This window comes from Petromyzon marinus, chromosome 8 (genome assembly GCF_048934315.1).
Source record: "Petromyzon marinus isolate PM22_M1 ecotype Great Lakes invasive population chromosome 8, UKy_Petmar_22M1.pri1.0, whole genome shotgun sequence".
NCBI classification, from domain to species: Eukaryota; Metazoa; Chordata; class Hyperoartia; order Petromyzontiformes; family Petromyzontidae; genus Petromyzon; species Petromyzon marinus.
This window is the reverse complement of record NC_133674.1, coordinates 5,143,777-5,163,225: the sequence shown is the minus strand read 5'-3', so window position 1 is coordinate 5,163,225 and position 19,449 is coordinate 5,143,777. Positions and strand designations below refer to the sequence as shown.

General features: G+C 45.1%; 1 protein-coding gene across 1 annotated transcript in view; it reads right to left on the bottom strand.

Annotated features, from left to right (window-relative positions):
- Positions 1 to 344: 344 nt before the first annotated feature.
- Positions 345 to 19,449, bottom strand: part of HIF1AN (hypoxia inducible factor 1 subunit alpha inhibitor) — a 40,034-nt gene continuing 20,929 nt past the window's right edge. Inside the window, exons 4-8 of the mRNA XM_032949471.2 lie at positions 11,086 to 11,231; positions 6,083 to 6,189; positions 4,949 to 5,012; positions 3,708 to 3,818; positions 345 to 2,504 (exon numbers count right to left, since the gene is read on the bottom strand). Of these exons, the coding sequence (XP_032805362.1) occupies positions 2,451 to 2,504; positions 3,708 to 3,818; positions 4,949 to 5,012; positions 6,083 to 6,189; positions 11,086 to 11,231 (482 nt within the window). The 3' untranslated portion in view covers positions 345 to 2,450. The remainder of the gene's footprint in view (positions 2,505 to 3,707; positions 3,819 to 4,948; positions 5,013 to 6,082; positions 6,190 to 11,085; positions 11,232 to 19,449) is intronic.

Below are 19,449 nucleotides of genomic sequence, written 5' to 3'. Positions count from 1 at the left end.
CCCCTCCCCCCTCCATGCGTACATGAATGGCCCCTTAAGCCCCCTCCTCATATTTAGTACCCACCCCTTTTCTATTTAGGATCCACCCCTGAGGACTTGTTTTTAAAGGTGGAGCTGCAACAGCGTTGATTTGAGACAGCGCGAGTGGGTCGCATCAATCCCATAGGCTTCATATCTGAGACTCCCGACGGAAAACTGTCACCGCAGGCAAGACTACTTTTGGAGAAAAGGGGAGGTTACATACCAGTAATAGGCCAATGTACACCACCTAATGAACAACACTAGTGAAATAATCACCTTGGACATTTTTCAAATATGATTTTTAAAACAGAATTCGGGTCATGTTTAACCACAGGCAATTTTTTATTAATGATTTGCAAAAAGGGCATTAAATCACTTGCCCAATCGAACAGAAGTGAAAAATCCATTCGTACGTTTTAACTGGCGCCATTCACTCGAACATTCAATGTACTTGAGTTGTGGCTTCCAGCTTTAGAAAGTTCAAAATCAAATTGATATCGCAATGCTACTAAAAATGAACAACATTTACAAAATGCAAGTATTCATAGGATTTGCGTCATGGCAAACAGTTTATGGCAGCACTGCTACTCCTAGCCACAAAATGGGAGCACAAACACCCCAGAGTAAACTTTTCAAATCTTCAGACCCATTTGAAATAATGTTGCTGTTTGTAAATATTCCACGATGTAACTGTTTTTGGTGTTTTTACTATGCAAAAATCAGGCTTTTGCATGACCGTGTACACGGGATAGTTTCAAGCACCTGGCAAAACATAAATTAAAAAGATATGTAGATTTTTTTTCCCATCATGCTTATGGTTAAAGGACACTATTTTGGCATTCAAAAATTACATTCAAATGATAAACTAAATTGTGTCATGGTTAGTGGTCTGAGCAAACAGCACTCACTGTAACAATCACCCACGGCCCTCATTATGAACAATTACACTGAAGGCAAGACCTTTAAAAACGAGCCCTATTTTTGTCATTACAGTTTGTAAAACAACTATCCGAAACTTTGATTTAAAGCTTTCGTGACTGCAGGGATTCATATTCTTGGTTCTTTCGGTAAAGTCACGTAGAAGGGAAACAATAACTATCCGAAAGTTAGGGAGTTTTTTTTCAGTTTACCTCCCTCCCCCTGATCAAAAGTCAGCCTGAGAAGCTGCAAGGCAAGAATTGTCAGTGCTGGAGGAAGCCTCGTGGCACGCTCGTGAAGACACACTGCGCATCTCAACGGCTCTTAGCGCCTCATGAAAGCAAGTCGGAGAGTGCTGAGAGGCTGCCACCGCAGGGCAATTTTTTTGCAGTTGCAAAGGATTTTTTTTTACAAAATAACTTGATATTTTATAGCACTTACAACCGCAGCATCGTAATGTTTGTCATGGCAAACAAAAACGGAGTCTTCAAAAAGGGGGCAAGATAATTACAGTGATCTCGACGGATATTTGAGGTTCATGAAGCTGTGCGAGCAGAGCAAACAAAAAAAGACGTCTGGTGGGGTGGAAGGAGATTCGTTACCTGAATTGATGTGGTGCAGGGAAGCAAAAGTAGACATACATTGAAGAGGTAATTGGTTGCTAAAATCGACAGGTGAGAAACAGCAGCGAGAGCAGTGCACGTGATATTGGAGATGTTGAATGGGCACGGGTGTGAGTCGAGATGAGTTGTGAGAGATCTGTGGATTGCACGAGTGACTGGACGGTGGCCGAAAGGGAATTTGAAGGATCGTCGCGACATGGATGCCAAATGACCGGCAAGGAGTGAAGAGAGACTCAAGGTAAAGAGTCTGACAAGTTTGGGTTTGGCCTTAGTTTTAAAAAATATGCAGATTTAAATTACGTTAACAACTAAAATACCAATAATTGAGGAAACAAAATAAACCCTTCATTAAAAAATTTTAACGTTTCAATCTAAATCGCCATTTGGCAGTAACAGTACAACAGCGCCACCACGAGATGGCAGTATAGACTGGAGGTCGTGATGTTTGTAACTGCCTGACCTGTAAGGCGTGTGAACATTTCTCACAAGATTCGAAAAGGTGTTCATTTTACACTCAAAATACGCTGCCTTCGTGTGCTACAGCTGGACAGCTTTCGAAAGCTTCCGCCACATTATATTTCTGTAAAACTATCGCTCTTAAAAGAAAACCATGACCATTTTCACAGAGTATCACGGAATACAACAGCAGATAAAAACTTACGAGTCCACTTAGCAAGAATAATGAGGCCTTTTTTTCATAAACTGCACATGGGGTGCAATTATTAATATGCAAAAACAAATTATCGAAAGCCAGCTTGAGTAAATATACCAGTAATGTTGGCTACAGTCGATTTGCCAACAACGGGTTCGTGTACAAATTTAAGGAGTTAGTGTGATAGTTGCCAGGGATTTCAGGTGCTGAATTATATCTAACAGATACTGATGTCCTCATTGACTGCTGTCGTATCTCCCTCGCACCATCATATTCAGAAGTGGGCCAACCTGCAAAGAGAGAAAGACAACATCACACCAATCAACTCCGGGTAAAGTAACGAAGGAATAAATTCCCTTTATCCATGAGAACCTCACCGAGTTATAAGACTATTACCAGAGCCCTGCATTTTGAGATGTTTGGTCGCCAATTCCATTATTGAGTGTTTTGCATGCAGGAGGAAAGCAGAGCATGTGGACAATAACTCACCCAAGCGAGTGAATTTGCTACACTGCCATTTCTCAGCCACTTCACAGTCCAGTGGGTTTGAGAGTATAAAGCAAATCAACTTGATCCATCAACCCCTTGCCTCTCACATGCTCGATTAGAGGCGTGTGCCAGCCACGTCTTGTTGGTGTCGGTTGTGTTTATTCTGTCCACTTGCGATGAAGGGGGCCACATGTGGAGGATTACGGACGCAGATTCAAAACGGATTTCGTTTTCTGCCAATGCGATTCCCCCGACACGGTTTGTATATATTTGAGATGTGAGCATGCTGTAACATACCACGTGTAATGACTGCTGCTTTCAAACATTTCAAGTCCTAACATCATGAGTATAAGACATCTGCCATAAATAGAAAGTACAAATATAACTGGAATAGGCAAACCAAACATTCCCACGTGGACGATTGGATGATGAGATTTAAATGTTCCATGGCTACTACAGATGTTTGGATGGTTCAAAATTCTAAATCTGTGGGGATGCTCTACATATGCTAACCCAATTTATATCGTCTTAATGTCTGAGCAAAACACGACCGCGAGCATGTAATCATGCCAATCAATCTATGTTAATATTCCTTCAAAATGCAATTTAATTTGATAAGCTTATCAGAAATATTATGTAGAACAGCTGGTCTGTGGCAAGTATACCAATTGCAGTCCAAGACGCAAGAGTGTAAAATATATCACATTCGGTTCATTTAAGTGCATGAGGGTTCTCAAGGCTGCCAAGAGGGTCCAGGAGGCCCAGGAACAAATGCCAAGGGAAGAATTCCACGAGGCACCCTTATTCATTAATGACAGTCAAGCCCACTGTGGAGTCCGCGGTTATGTGATGCTGCTCATGGCCACCCTCCACTGGGCAGCCCTGGGGGTGTCGTGGTGCCTATTAATGATACGAGTTAATGGCACACTCTCGACGTGCCACCCAGTGTAACGTTTCAACATGAAGACATTAGCATCTCCCAGTTGCAGGGCAGCTTGGGTTACCTCGTGGGGGTCTCCGAGGGCCTCTCCCAACATCTTCTCGATGTTCCGTGTGATGGCCACTTTTTGGAAGGCCTTCAGAGGGTAGTCGATCTTCTTTGGGGCGGGAGCAGCCTGTGGGAATTTCGAAAGAGAAACTGAAAGAGTGACTCTCACCACGTATGAATGTACCTATATACGTACAATTTATTTTGCACTGTACGTAGCCAACCTTGCTAATCGGAGGTGCGGGGGGGGACAACAAACTATGCTCGGAGGTGCAATCTGTGTGCACGTGTGGGCAGATTACCACACGGGCAGATTACCTCGCACACGCTCGGGTACCAGATTCCTGGACTGGAATCTCCATTTGGCTCCTGGAATGGAATATGATGCCAAAGGGGATCGTGGGATCTTTTGGAACTGCAGGGAAGGCCAGGCTACATTCAGCCCACCATTGACACATCTGGCCTATGCCTAGGGAATACATTTTAATATAGAATCTGGTTGATATGGTTTGGTTGGAATCTAGACCAATACCAGCCAGCTGGTATGGACCTTATTTACCATAAAAATGTATGGACAATGCCTAGTACATGGAATTGGCAGGTTCCCAAACAATTCCACCGTGGCGTTCGGGCAAGATTGGAGGGCCCGTAGCACATAGTCAGCCCATGTTGAACTTCTTTCGCACCGTACGTAGCCAACCGTGCTAATGGGAGTTGCGGAAAGGAATTGTCATTTACTTGAATGGGGATTCTGCTGGACATTTCCTAGGCTCCTAAAGAATACCATTAACTTCAATGGAGATTCAGGGATCACCCTTGAAATAAATGGGATTGCGGTGGACATTCCATGCCATAAGACAATCCCCGTTAGAATACTTTTAACTGTGTAATTGAGAATCCCCCACGAGGGATGGTACCTGCAAGAATCACCCAACACTAGAGGGGTAGGCAGCAGATGCAATGCCCTTGCTTGGTCAAATTGCTCCAGACACACCAATCGGAGAGCCGCACATGAAAATACCCCACTGCTGTCTGAACCGCAGTGGGGTGTGGGCGATGCCATCGCAAAGCAGACGGGGCGATTGACATGTCGCGTCCTGTGCCGCCGGCAACCGGGATAATTGAAAGATACGATGGATCAAATTTTTAGATATATTGTTTGCTCATCAGATATTTTCAAGCAGGGGGCATGACGGCCATCTCAATAGGTAAACAACGGAGTGCACAGGAGTTCACAGGAACTCGTGATGAACTAACCTTGTACCAGAAGTTGACAGATATGGTGATGCCTCCATCCAGCAGAGACTCAATGTGATGCCACCTGAAATGTGACGGGACAGCCATGCAACGGGCATCCATTATGGGCGAGGGGCAGCTTTAAAACACAGCATCTGTAACGCACTACACGACCGATACGTTTGCCATAGTGCAAGCCAGTTGATCGCGGTGCAATGTGTTTGTAGCCAAGGTGTCCTCAGGTTACATACACTGGAAGCCGCTCTTCTTGGGTAATACAGACATGGCTCTACAATCGCGAAATGTGTTCAAACCGCAGTAAAGTACACGTGCGGTGGTAGCCACCCTCAATCTGATCACAGGGCAAACGGCTGCCAAGCGACCGGTTACTGATAGCAACATCACCAGGGGTCACAATGTTACCGTTGCACTGGTGACCTCAAGGATAGAGTAACACGTTAACGTGATAGGGATGCAGTATGCAGTGGGAGGCTTTGTATTATCCCTGTTGCTATGACAACTGTACACAGCGCCTTGTCACATCCACTGCTGGATGAGGGCCTCCCAACACCATGCTGGTCACAAGAGTTATTCACAGGAGTTATTTTACCAAACTTCACCACGTTGGTCAGTGTGGGTTCGTGAAGGTCGGGGGCCATAAGAATTTGAGCAAACACGTGCAGAAAGGATTTTGCTACACTAACCTCTGCTGCCCGAAACGTAGCACCGCAGCAGCAGCAGCAGCCTATAACATATTTTATGCACGGCGACCGCCCATTTAAGCGCTATCCAGACTCTCACTTCTGCTCAGCTTCTGGAATTGGGCATATTCCACTGGATTTGGTCACAGACTGGCCACCCATCAATAGGTTCTTCAAAATACTAATACTGTAAATAGCACTACTACCATGATTACTAAGCCTATAAACTTCACGAGTGGACTCTACCAAAACGATGGTTTCGTCTCATCCCGACTGCTCAACCACCACACTGATCTCGTGACTTTGCTCAAATAAAAACAACGTGTGAACGCTTATCGCCCACAACTTTAACAGCGCCGTTTTGTTGCCGGTCATTTGGCATTTTGGCCCCTTTTTGGGTCTCCTGTGCTCAGCAACCAAGTTAAAATATCCATTTATAAATGAAGTCAATTACCAGTACATGGGAATGTACAGAACATCTCCCGGGCCGACCACTGTTTCGTATCCAATTGCCTTGCGGAAGTTCGGGAACCGCTCGTAGTCTGGGTTTTCAAAGTCGACCTAGAAGAGAATGAAAGTTATTTTAGGGGGGAAGGCACAATCGGCACACACACAGAGTCAGTAAAAACGCTGTCCTCATGGAGAAAAAACCTGAACGGACGCCGCAACACAATAGCGGTTAGCGATCCGCATTTCATACGCAAAGCTATGCACAACATTTGAGTCACACGTCACAAGGTGAAAGTTTTAAATCGTTAAAACAAATAACTATATTGAATTTAACACGTAGGCTTTCACGACCAATATCCAGAATAGAGGTTTTGGGTTAGATGGCGTAAATATCTAAATGTGTCGTTAAAACCCGCCACCACCAACTAGTAAGGGTTGTCACGTAGACAGAACGTGGCCAATTCGTCATTAGTACAGCACACCGGTGTGTTGTAGAGTAAACCCACAACATTTACAATCTGAGTACGACGTTTCGCCAGTAATTACAACTAGCTTCATCAGGCGACAGCCACACCGGTTAGTGCTGTACTAATGACGAATTGGCCACGTTCTGTTTACGTGACAACCCTTACTAGTTGGCTGTGTCGGGTGGTGGCGGGTTTTAACGACACATTTATATATTTACGCGATCTAACCCAAAAACCTCTATCTATATATAAAGGGAAATTTGTGAATATGTACGTCTGTTCGAAATGTTTAGCATACTTCCCAACATGCAACAAACTTGAAATTTGGCATGTGGGTAGCTTCCAGACTGTACACAATGCAAAAAGTATAAAAATATACTTTTGTATTTTGGGGGGGGGGGGGGGGGGGAGCAATAATGGATATATTTTGCATGGCAAGTGAGCGGTGACGTCACATCTGTGATGTCACCCACATGCGGCAGCGTTACGCAGTGTGCCTGTTGACGTTATCCCCCCACCCACCCTCCGCGTAGGCCGTGTATTGATCCAACACAAGAATCCAAGTCTTGGGCGAAGCCGGGTAGCAAAGTTAGTTATGAATATATTGACTTCATCTATGGCCTGCAGGGGGCAATCTATATAATCGGTCAATCGGAGTGGCTCGGACTGACAGAGCAAGGTCTGTGCATAAAACTTGGGCAGAGCCACGTGACAATTGCCATTTCGGGCAATAAATATGGTCAGCTGAAAGTCACAAATTCCAATAAAGCCCTTTGGAGTTGTTTTTTTCAAAATGTTATTGCACTTGACTGCGGTTCAAAGTTCAATCCGCAGTAACATCCCACATACAAACTAGCGCATGGTGGCCTTGCTCTCTTGACTCACGGTTGGCCTTATCTAGTTGTAACAACTACGAGCAATACCTTACAGCAGCCGAACGCAACTGAGACAAATCTACACAACGAGGAGGAGCACTGCACCTACCACAGTGACCCGCTTCTCATGTGTTTCTCTTTAACTTAGTCAAGCGCAAATGGCAGTGTGTATGTGGGCCCCATGGCTTCCTGTTGCCATGGAAGAGTGGGGGGGGGCATTTGTGAGAGGTCTGAAGCCTTTTCCTACGCGAGATAAAAGCCAATTCGTCCACAGCACAGATCGTGGGGATAAGGCAGGCACTCCAGGACTCTGCGGGTTTTACGGCTAACGTGCGCTCCTGTGCTTTGCTAGTAAGAGGTGGAGGGTCTGCATGCATTGGCCAGGGCAGAAACCGACTGCTGTCACAGCCAGACAAATATACATGGGATCACTGGGGCGGGTGGGAGACGGTGGGAGGGAGAGTAACGGAAGGGGGGCCCATGCAATAGGGGACAGAGCTGCAGTAGACGATGCGTCAATGCCGAGCGCATTCGCGAATCACTCCAAAGCACAGCAACAGATTGTATACTGCGTTTACACACAATTACGTAAAATGTGGTGTTTCCAATTCCACAAAAAATTACTTCCATTAAAAATAAGTGTGTGCTGGTGAAAAAATAATCATCGTTCCGTACAATAATCAAGAAACTAGTGTTTTTCATTTCAGTTAAGGTATTTTAAATAACTAATATTTATTTAAAAAAATAGAGCCAGGCTGAGCCAGACTTGGGCAAGGACACAGCTCCATCACTTTTCACCCAGGCAACTGACTTATATATTTCTTGACATATCACGTTCACAGCAAATGTATTTAAAAGAAATTGAAACTTCAAATATTATCAATGATTTGCATACTGTTTCAGACACTATTCCATGAGACTTTACATTAACATGAAATAAGAAATAATTATAACCACTAAATTTCGATGTAAAGCTTTCGTGACTGCAATGATTCATCTTCTTTGGTTCTTTCGGTAAAGTCACGTAGAATGATAATAAAATAATAAATTGATAAAATAAAATAAAACAATAATATTCTCACGACGTTTCGGCCACAACACAAGCTTGTTTCGGCCACAACACAAGCTTGTGTTGTGGCCGAAACGTCGTGAGAATATTATTGTGTTATTTTATTTTATCAATTTATTATTTTATTATCACACAAGCTTGTGTTGTGGCCGAAACGTCGTGAGAATATTATTGTGTTATTTTATTTTATCAATTTATTATTTTATTATCATTCTACGTGACTTTACCGAAAGAACCAAAGAAGAAGAAGAATTATAACCACTTTAAATAACTCTGAACGATCATCTTTCACACTGGCAATGTGTGCGATCCGTGTGGCTGTTTTCACACACTGGATCGTGGACTTTAAAAGGTGCAAATAACAGGCGGACGATGTGGAGCCCAAGTGACATTAACCTGCCCCCCAAGCCAAAACATTCCACATTTGGCGGTCGAGCAAATCAGACGGCATGAAGCGCACGCCGCAGTCCCCAGCGCGAACCGGCAGACTTCGTTCAGCGGCCGAAATTACCCGTTTCATTTCAGACGTCACGTTCGGTCAATTTCCACCGCTGACCGACATAACTTGTTGATAGTAGATGTCTTTGGTGAGTTGGTGCATTTAAAAAATAAACCAAATTCAGGAGGGTCCTGCGAAATTCTGCAGTCGGGGGGGGGGGGGGGGGGTGGGTGACGTCGCTGGCACTGCTGCTGGTGCTGTGTTGATCCCGACCGAGTTATTTGCAGGGAAATTTTTGATCATCGGGATGTTTTGCCCAATACAGATTTCCCTCACTTCATGCGACTCCCGCTGTATATGCGGCCAACCTATTTTTCTACCAAAAATTCGATATATATTGCACGGTTTCTATTTACTCTATATGCGGCTATGCTGTCAGACATGGGACATTGTGCATGCTACTGTACGCGCTACTAGGCAGGCAGCTGTCTCGTATGATTTTGCTTTGCGCGCCCATTTTTGTTGGGATGCATTCACCGCACAAAGTGAGGGTAACCCGTACACTGCATGGTTTTTAACCTACGGGGGAAAACTGGAGAACCCGAAAGAAAAGCATGCAAAACAGAGGGAGAACATACAAACTCCACTCCCGATGGTGCCCGACTCAGGAATCGAACTCAGGCCCCTTCTGGCTGTGAGGCACGAGTGTTACGCTGCACAACCCTGCCGCCAAAATTCTAAGTAATGTTTACAGTAAACAGCGTCTAGATGTTTGTGTTATCAACGGCACTTTTACAAACAAACATTTAAAAAAAAAAACGTACATGACAAAATAAACGGCATTGTTACTACTATGACGGACCTGCTTAATCTAACACAGCTGTCTTGGTGTATGGACAGTGTTTTAGACACAAGGGTTAGATTTACCATTGACGAGATATTCCCACATCATAGGTGCACACGCACAAGGCAATGCATTATGCACGCTACAGAAGGCTGCACATTAACAAATATCCTGCCCACTGAATGCTCAGCTGAATCCATGCCACGGCTTACGTAACTCGGACCCCCTGGCATTCGCATAGAGTCTCCAAACAACATGACTTTCAAACCTCCGACTGACCACAATTGCACATCATCACCACTCCATAATTTAACTTTTTGGGCGTTTTTTTTTTTGCCAACAGCCAAGTGCAAAACGACTGCCTCAGATGCTCTACTGTGATTTACAATGCCCAAACACTGATGTCTTGCTTCTCTTGATTGAATATTCATGGCACTCGCGGTCAAGAGAAGTAAGTGTGTCGCGCACACAATTAGGCCACGTACAGTTGGTTTCGCTATGCGTGTACGCATGCGTACACAACATACGGTACATACTTTATTTAGCGTTATTAGGAAAAGATTCCAATGTTGTGTTTCAGCCTCTCCAAAGATGGAAGATGAAGCCACAAGCATTCCCAATGACTGGCGGGGGGGCCCTACATTTACCAAGAGCAATCATCCATAATCTCATGAAAGCCACCAACACATTACGTGACCACGACAGGGGCCATATGAAATTTTCACTGGGTCAATGACGTTGGAAAAATATTGCAATATAATTGATCCAAAAAAAAACGAAAGGCCCTGACAAACGCATTCACTGCAGCACACTCGTAGGTATTGTTTTGACGCGGTGCCAAAACAATAATCTATCAAGCACATAACTGGAGATGACTGCCAGTAATCAGAAATGATTATTCCCCACATTTTTTAAAGTTAATAAGCTCATTATCAAACATATGCTCTTGCTCAAATGGTGACCATTAGGCCACATTTCACAGCGCATTATATGTAATTCAAGCCTGCTTGTTTTGGATTTTTTTCTAGCGGGTTAGGTAAATACCAAAAACAATGTCTTGCTTGCATAAGGTTACCACGAGTCGCAAAGTGTCCTAGTTTCATGCATACCTATATCCCTTCATCACTGTCTGAGACTATAATTCCGGTAATTTTGCTCTTTCGCAATTTATTTCAATATTTTAGAAACCCCGCTGTCGTTATGCATGGTCCCAGGAGTTCTATGAAAGCCACTAATCGACTCGGAAGTGCTGGAGGCAGACGCAACTGCTGCACAGTCGTTTCACCGGGTCGGCTGTTTGGGTGGGCACTTGCCTGGCTCTGCCGGTCACACGGGTGGTGAATGGGATACGGGTAGAGGCAGTCAAACTGTTCAGGCGGGAAGAGAATGCAGCGCTTGTAGCCCTTGACCTGCGCAAAGAAGTTCTGCTGCTCGTCGTAGTGGCACGGTGTCACGTTCCCTACGCGCACGCGCGCATACGCACACACACACATAGGACTCGTTAAATCACAAGCCGCAGGGATAGTAGATACACACAGACGCACTACCGCCCGTTAAAACACAACCAAACCGAACTGTAGACTCGCATAGGCAGAGGTGTATGCTAACAAGGACACAGATCTCATTTAGATTTCAGGGCGGTTGGGGCAAGTGCTGTTAGTGAACACCTTCGAAGGCCAGCACTAGGCCATGCCCTGCCACCTGTGTCTCTCCAAAGAAGTGTTCAATACTAATGGGGAGGAGGGTACATGGTGAGCCAAGTCAGGTCATGGTAGGCCAGAAAAACACGCCATTAAATCTTATCAAATAGTTGCCTAGTCTATGGGATTACTGATCCTCAAAGGAACTAGGAAGTTAATAGCTATTTATTTTGAATTTGTTTGACCTCATATCGCAGATACTGAGCCACCAGACCAGTGACTATGCTACGAAGACCTTAACAACACTCGTGTGGATCCACCCAGCAGGGCTGTACTATTTCCAACAAGGACTGAATACAGATGTACCAACTTTGGTAAGGTACTGCCATACCAACACATACTTCACCTGGAATGGTACTCCTATGGGTTATCCCTTATCGCCAGTTGTAGCGAATGTTTTCATAGAGAAATTTGAGACAGATGCCATCCAGACATCCACCCTACGTCCTTCCTTGTGGATGAGATACGTGGATGACACGTTCGTCATCTGCCCACATGGCCTGCCAGCACTGAACCAATTTCTCAACCACATAAATTCCATACACCCCTCCATCAAATTCACCATGGAAGTGGAAAAGGATGGCAAGCTACCATTCCTGGATGTTTTGATCGAGAAGAGATCTGATGGCTCATTGGGGCATTCGGTCTACAGGAAAGCCACCCACACGGATGCCTATCTAAAGCCTGACTCCCACCACCATCCAGCCCAGAATAATTCCCTCATCAAAACACTACACCATAGGGCCAGTTGCATCTCCGACCAGCACCACCTAGCCAGTGAGTTGGAGCACGTACACCAAGCCCTCAGGATGAACGGATACTCGGACCGTACAATCCGCAAAACTGTCTCCCCAGCCATGCGGAGACAACCTTCTGAGGATCCAACCAAAACCATAAATTTACCGTACTTAGGGGTTACTAAAAAGATTTCCAAAATCTTAAACAAACACAAGATCCAGGTTCGTTTCAACACAGTACACAAAATCCGTGATTTAATCCCATCTGTAAAGGATGCGATTCCTGACATGCCATACCCTGGTGTCTACAGACTGAGTTGTGGTTGCGGCAGAAGTTACATTGGGGAAACGAAACGACATGTCTCGGACCGCGTTCGTGAACATAAGGCGGATCTGAAACACGGTAGGACCAATACCTCCGCCGTTGCTGATCATTCTTTTAACGCTGTAGGCTCACACGAAATAGATTTTTCCAAGACGGAGGTACTCTGCAAACCTACCGGCTACCTTCAGAGATTTGTTCATGAAGCCATCCAGATATATAAACAAACACAACTTCAACTGAGAGGATGGGTACAAACTGAGCAATAATTGGAAGGACGTTATTAACCAGGTAAAGTCCTAACTGACTAGATTTGGTGCTTTCGTGACTGCAGGAATTAATCTTTGTTTTTTTCAGTACGTGACTTTACAGAAAAAAACAAAGATTAATTCCTAACTGACTGTGATGTTTCCATCCTACCTGCCTATGTCAGCTGTTATTTCCGACTCTCCGTCTCTCTCTCTATGCCTCTCTTAGATCTCTCATGCTCACATGTCCTTTGCATTGCACTCTCATGCCTTGGGGATTGCACTCTCATGCTCACATGTTCTTTTGATTGCACCCGTTGGGTTGCACTCCCTTGTCGAGAAGGCCGCTCTCCTATCTTATAGTTAAATGGTAATTTCTCACATTAACATCATGCTAATCTCTCACAATAACATAGCCACTTCCGTGCCCTCGTCCAGGAGGCCGCTCTCCTTCTATCTTACAGTAACATGCTAATTTATCACATTAACATCACTAGCCCCGGCCACTTCTTTATGACCCTTGGGCTACACCCATTTCAAAACTTTTAAAACAGTCTGCATCAGCAGCAGACCATGCCTTCCCACCTGATGACAGATGCTTGTGTTGCACCCGAAACGTCGTGATTTATTTTATTTTCTACCTACATGACTTTACCGAAAGAACCAAAGAGTATGGATTCCTGCAGTCACGAAAGCTTCAAATCAAGATTATTTCCAATTGCTAACTCACCTAAGCCGAGTGGACCTAGGTGAAGACCATGATAAGTTCTGATACCACTCACCAGTGATGGTAATCATGGCTTGGATTGAAACGCTGAAGTCGCTGGGTTTGTAGCGTAGTGCAATAACCACAATTGCAAGTCAGCATAGTGGTCACATTTGTGCCTCGCAGAAAATATGGCCTGGGTTCATTCCGTCTCGGGCGCCTCCCTGCGATGTCTTTACATGTTCTTTACATGTTCTCCCCATGTCCTACATGGGTTTTCTCAAGGTTCTCCGGGTTTTCTCCAGGTTCTCCGGGTTTTCTCCTAACAATAAAAAACGTACAATGTATCGATCTGGTATTAGCTAAACAATCCCATTGCTGAAAATGCCGTTTCAAATCATTAAATTGAGATTACACACGGCAGCATCGTCACCCTCAAGTGCAAAAACTTGGCAGGACCCTCCTAAAAAATAGTTTCAAGACTTAGTGAGGCTTTTCTGGGTAAAAATGCATAAAATAAACACAAATCTAATGATAATGCCACTGCTTTTCGTATGTGCAGTACACATGCACCAGCGCACACACACACAACTTGTATTTACTTAAGAGCTTCTTGGCAGCTACACCAATGCATTTAACCACCGCACATGTTCTCAACATCAAAGGGACGAATCTCTTTCCACCCCATGCTTAGTGGGGCGTGGCATCCCAGACTTGAATGCTGCATGAACAACAAAAATGCCTTAATATATGCTATATTTTCTAAGTTAAAGCATATGCTCTCCCATAAAAGTTTAAATTGCATGTGCAATCTAAGTTTGCCCCTTTTTTTTCAAGATCCATATTAACATTTTTTTCACTCTTCGCCTTCGGGAGTTTATTTGGGGGGGTATTTATTAAAATGACAGCCATCGTTATAGTGACGGTTAAAAATGCATTCGATGGCAAGGCACACTCTGTCATGCGATGAATAATTCATGCTCGTGGACATTAATTTTTTATTACACTGGTGCATTCTCTTTGCCTTTCGCAGCCATTGTTATAAGGAAAAAAATATTGAACGGGAAGAAAGGTTAATTCACTGGCGCGTATACACTTACCGAGTTTCATACGTATGAGAAATAGTCCCATCACTGTTGTCTTGAGAGCAAGATTCAGATGGCGCATGCACCGCGGTCACCCCAACACCAGCGCGCTCATCATACCACTGAATGGCACGATAGCGTCAAAGTTGTCTTACAGGTTGATTTGACAATTGATATTGGTTCCAAAACCTGTGATCATGCCTCATGACACACGCGAATATATACGACATGAGCAAGCTATATATCTTTTTTTTTACCAGGTAAGGCTCCACTGAGCTATGTAGCTCTTTTTCAGAAATGAGCTGGCCACAAATCAGAACTCAACAAAGTGGCTTATTATGTGGAAATAGCAGCCAAATACAATAAATGCATATTTATAAGTGTGGAGGGAAAAACTGGAGGATCCGGAGAAAAATCCACATGACCACAGGGAAAACACACAAACTGCAAATATACAGGCGTCAAGGGTTGGGATCGAACCCACGACCTCCTGTACACCAGGCGAGACAGTTAACATCTCGTCACTGTGGCACCCTAAGCAAGATCGGTCCCTCATTCAACACGGGGACTAAACCAGTCGACCTTCGATCCCCATGAGCTAAGGTTGACTGGGAGCTCTCAAAGAAAGCCTTGGTTGTCGAAGCAGAGAGCATATAAATGGGAGTAGAGTGAGATGAGAGGGGAGAGGTAGGAGATCACACAAAGGGGAGTAGAGTGAGATACGACTGGAGGTAAGCAGGGGTGAGTCCATAGAGCATGTTGACATCAATATGGGTATTCTTAGTTCTTTCGGTAAAGTCACGTTGAAGGGAAACAACACAATAATAAAATATATATAAAACAATAAAAATTCTCACGACGTTTCGACCATAACACAAACGGTCGTCTTCAGGTGTTTGTGTTATGGTCGAAACGTCGTGAGAATTTTTATTGTTTTATATATATTTTATTATTTTGTTTGTAGCCAACAGTGCATGAGGGTAAAGAGTTTTGCAATGGTATTTTGGATCATGTGGAGCTTGCAAGTGAGGGATTTGTGGAGGCCGTGATATTGAGTTACGGTCGTCAAGATCGATTTGTGACGAAGGCATGGGTGAGCAGCAGCCGGGGGCGAGGACGGGAGAGAACTAGTGCCGAGGAGGAGGGAGGTCCCGCAGATTTGAGATTTATTTCAAAACAACGAGTGCTCAGGAGTCGTTGATGACTCGGAGATTTCGCACACTTCAATGACTCCAAGATGTCACTCGAATATTAAAAAAATTCGTCTCCACATTCGACCCTTGAGAGTTCCAACTAAAAGGGTCATCACAACATTGAAAAGTGATGCACACATTTGTGCTTATACACACACACAAATATCTTAAATGATTATGAGAAACATTACCCACAGATGTTTTATTTATGCAAAAATATGACACCCATTTTCAGGAAGCATGTGCAATAATAATGCACATTATTTTTCACAGCCCTGTGTGAAAGTATGAAGAGATAAAATAAACTCCTCAACAATGCAAATCGATAAAAAAGTAAGAATAGGTTTTACCCTTTCTAACAATAAAAGTGTTAAGATATTCAAAAGTCTGGATTAACCACACGCACTTGTGGTCTAACACTCGTGAGACGAGGCCATAGAGAAGGCGGTCTCTGGTGTAGGCCAATCAGTTTAAAAAACAATGCACACATTAGCAGAGCATACCTACTATCATCACCCAGGAATGTCTGTCCTTAACGCTTGTGACGTCACTCCACATCGATCAGCCCCCCTCATTAATATTCATGAGCAGGTGACGTCACTCCACATGGAGCACCCTCCCCCCTCATTAATAATATAATCATGAGCGGGTGACATCACTCCACATCGAACAGCCCCTCTCATTAATAATCATTAAAAGGTGACGTCCTCCAAATGGACACACACCCCCCCCCCATTCATAATAATTAGCGGGTGACGTCACTCCACATGGGGGGCCGAGCCGCCTCCTCCCCCCTCCTCGGCGCCAACTTACAACCCTCACTACAAAGGCAGAACCCTCACGTCACGCGGTCTCCGTAACGCTGTTGAGACATCAAAGTAAAAAGGACGTCATGATGAACAAGGGATTATAACCTTAATATGAAATAGGTCTGCGTCACCGCGCCCTTACAAATTGCACACGCATTAATGAATGAATATCACGTCGCAGTCTGCTTTTCGCTTGCAAGTTTCAGATGGGCAAAATGCTAGTGTTTGAACATCTTAACACCTCCTTTTATTCTAGATTTGAAGCTTTCGTGACTGCAAGGATCCATACTCTTTGGTTCTATTCGGCAAAGTCACGAGCCTCTTTTATTGCCAGAAAGGGTAAAACCTAGTCTTATTTTTCATTAATTCTTGATATTGGCAAAAAGGTCCCATAGATAATGCAAATGGACACAGCTCATTTCCTGCATTAGACGCCCAGGACGTGGACTGTCCAGAACGTTACTCTTTGGTTCTATTGGGTAAAGTCACGTAGGTGAAAATAAAATAACAAAAAATCACGACGTTTCGGCCACAACACAAGCGGCCTTCATCAGGTGAAGGGACGAGACTGTCTGGAGGACATCTGGAGGACAGACAGTCTCGTCCCTTCACCTGATGAAGGCCGCTTGTGTTGTGGCCGAAACGTCGTGATTTTTTATTATTTTATTTTCACCTACGTGACTTTACCCAATAGAACCGAAGAGTATGGATCCTAGCAGTCACGAAAGCTTCAAATCTAGAATTGTCCAGAACCTGCCCACGACGCCAGCCGCCGCGCGTGCCGGGCACACGACTCCCTTCCCAGGAGGTGCGCCGCTCTGGCAGCGGGCCGCTGTTCTAACGAGACACGGGGGGTCTCCACGGTAACGGCTCACGGCAACGGAGGGCCCTACGGCTCACACCTGCACCGCTAGAGGCGACGCTCAATTAGCAGTGGCCTGTCGCACAAAGGGACGTAGCAATTAACACCACCCCCCCACCCCCCCCGCCCGCTCCCCGTTAACTATCGCGCGGTGCCCGTTCCTCTCGGCGAGCGGGGCGGGCGGACGTATTCCGGCGCTCACGGACGCACCCGCACCGCTCCGTCAGCGCCGCTCGCACGACGAGTTAACACGACGGCGGTGGTGGCGCCGCTGGCTTCAGCAGCTCGCCTCGCGCTTGCCACTCGACCAGCGACGGGCGCTGGGTGCTTTGTGCGTTTGCGCTCGTGCCGGATAAAGGATGAATGGGAAGAAATAGATTTGGGCGTATAATGCGCACTCATTACTGCTGAGGACAATGCGTTAAGAACGTTGTATTCAATCCAAATGAATTACATTCTGAACTAGTTATTTTTATTATTTGGTTCATTTTTAAAGATCGTATTTTTACTTGTACTATCGCTTGGCTATATTATAACATAACATCTATTAAAATCAATAGTATTAATATACACAAATTACAAATTGTAATAAAAAAAGTTATATTATACCGAATATAGATTTTTGAAAAATATGAATGTGTTGAGAAAAGGAAGTGGCTTTGGGTAGGACACGTCATTCGAAGTGATGATGGCCAACAGTCAAATAATAAAATTACCGTGGCAGCCAGGGAACAGAACATGTCAGGACGTTCCAAGAGATGGAGCGATTATATCAGTTCATGAGCAGGTGCGAGGTGGAAATACTATGTAGCAGCATCGCGAGAGATGGTGACAGTTCGGGGAGGCCTTCATCCAGCAGTGGACTGAACATAGCTCATGATGATTTTAAATAATGCCTCAGAAAAGAAATGTACCATATCTGTAAAGGCTTCCACTTTAAAAATCACCTCAAGTCTCCATCTGTGCACCACGTGACCCTCAAGTCTCCATCCGTGCACCACGTGACCCTCAAGTCTCCATCTGTGCACCATGTGACCCTCAAGTCCTTCATCTGTGCACCACGTGACCGTCAAGTCTCCATCTGTGCACCACGTGACCCTCAAGTCCTTCATCTGTGCACCACGTGACCCTCAAGTCCTTCATCTGTGCACCACATGACCCTCAAGTCCTTCATCTGTTCACCACGTGACCCTCAAGTCCTTCATCTGTGCACCACGTGACCCTCAAGTCCTTCATCTGTGAACCACGTGACCCTCAAGTCCTTCATCTGTGCACCACGTGACCCTCAAGTCCTTCATCTGTGCACCACGTGACCCTCAAGTCCTTCATCTGTTCACCACGTGACCCTCAAGTCCTTCATCTGTGCACCACGTGACCCTCAAGTCCTTCATCTGTTCACCACGTGACCCTCAAGTCCTTCATCTGTGCACCACGTGACCCTCAAGTCCGTCATCTGTGCACCACGTGACCCTCAAGTCCTTCATCTGTGCACCACGTGACCCTCAAGTCCTTCATCTGTGCACCACATGACCCTCAAGTCCTTCATCTGTTCACCACATGACCCTCAAGTCCTTCATCTGTGCACCACGTGACCCTCAAGTCCTTCATCTGTGCACCACGTGACCCTCAAGTCCTTCATCTGTGCACCACGTGACCCTCAAGTCCTTCATCTGTGCACCACGTGACCCTCAAGTCCTTCATCTGTTCACCACGTGACCCTCAAGTCCTTCATCTGTGCACCACGTGACCCTCAAGTCCTTCATCTGTTCACCACGTGACCCTAAAGTCCTTCATCTGTGCACCACATGACCCTCAAGTCCTTCATCTGTTCACCACGTGACCCTCAAGTCCTTCATCTGTTCACCACATGACCCTCAAGTCCTTCATCTGTTCACCACGTGACCCTCAAGTCCTTCATCTGTTCACCACGTGACCCTCAAGTCCTTCATCTGTGCACCACGTGACCCTCAAGTCCTTCATCTGTGCACCACGTGACCCTCAAGTCCTTCATCTGT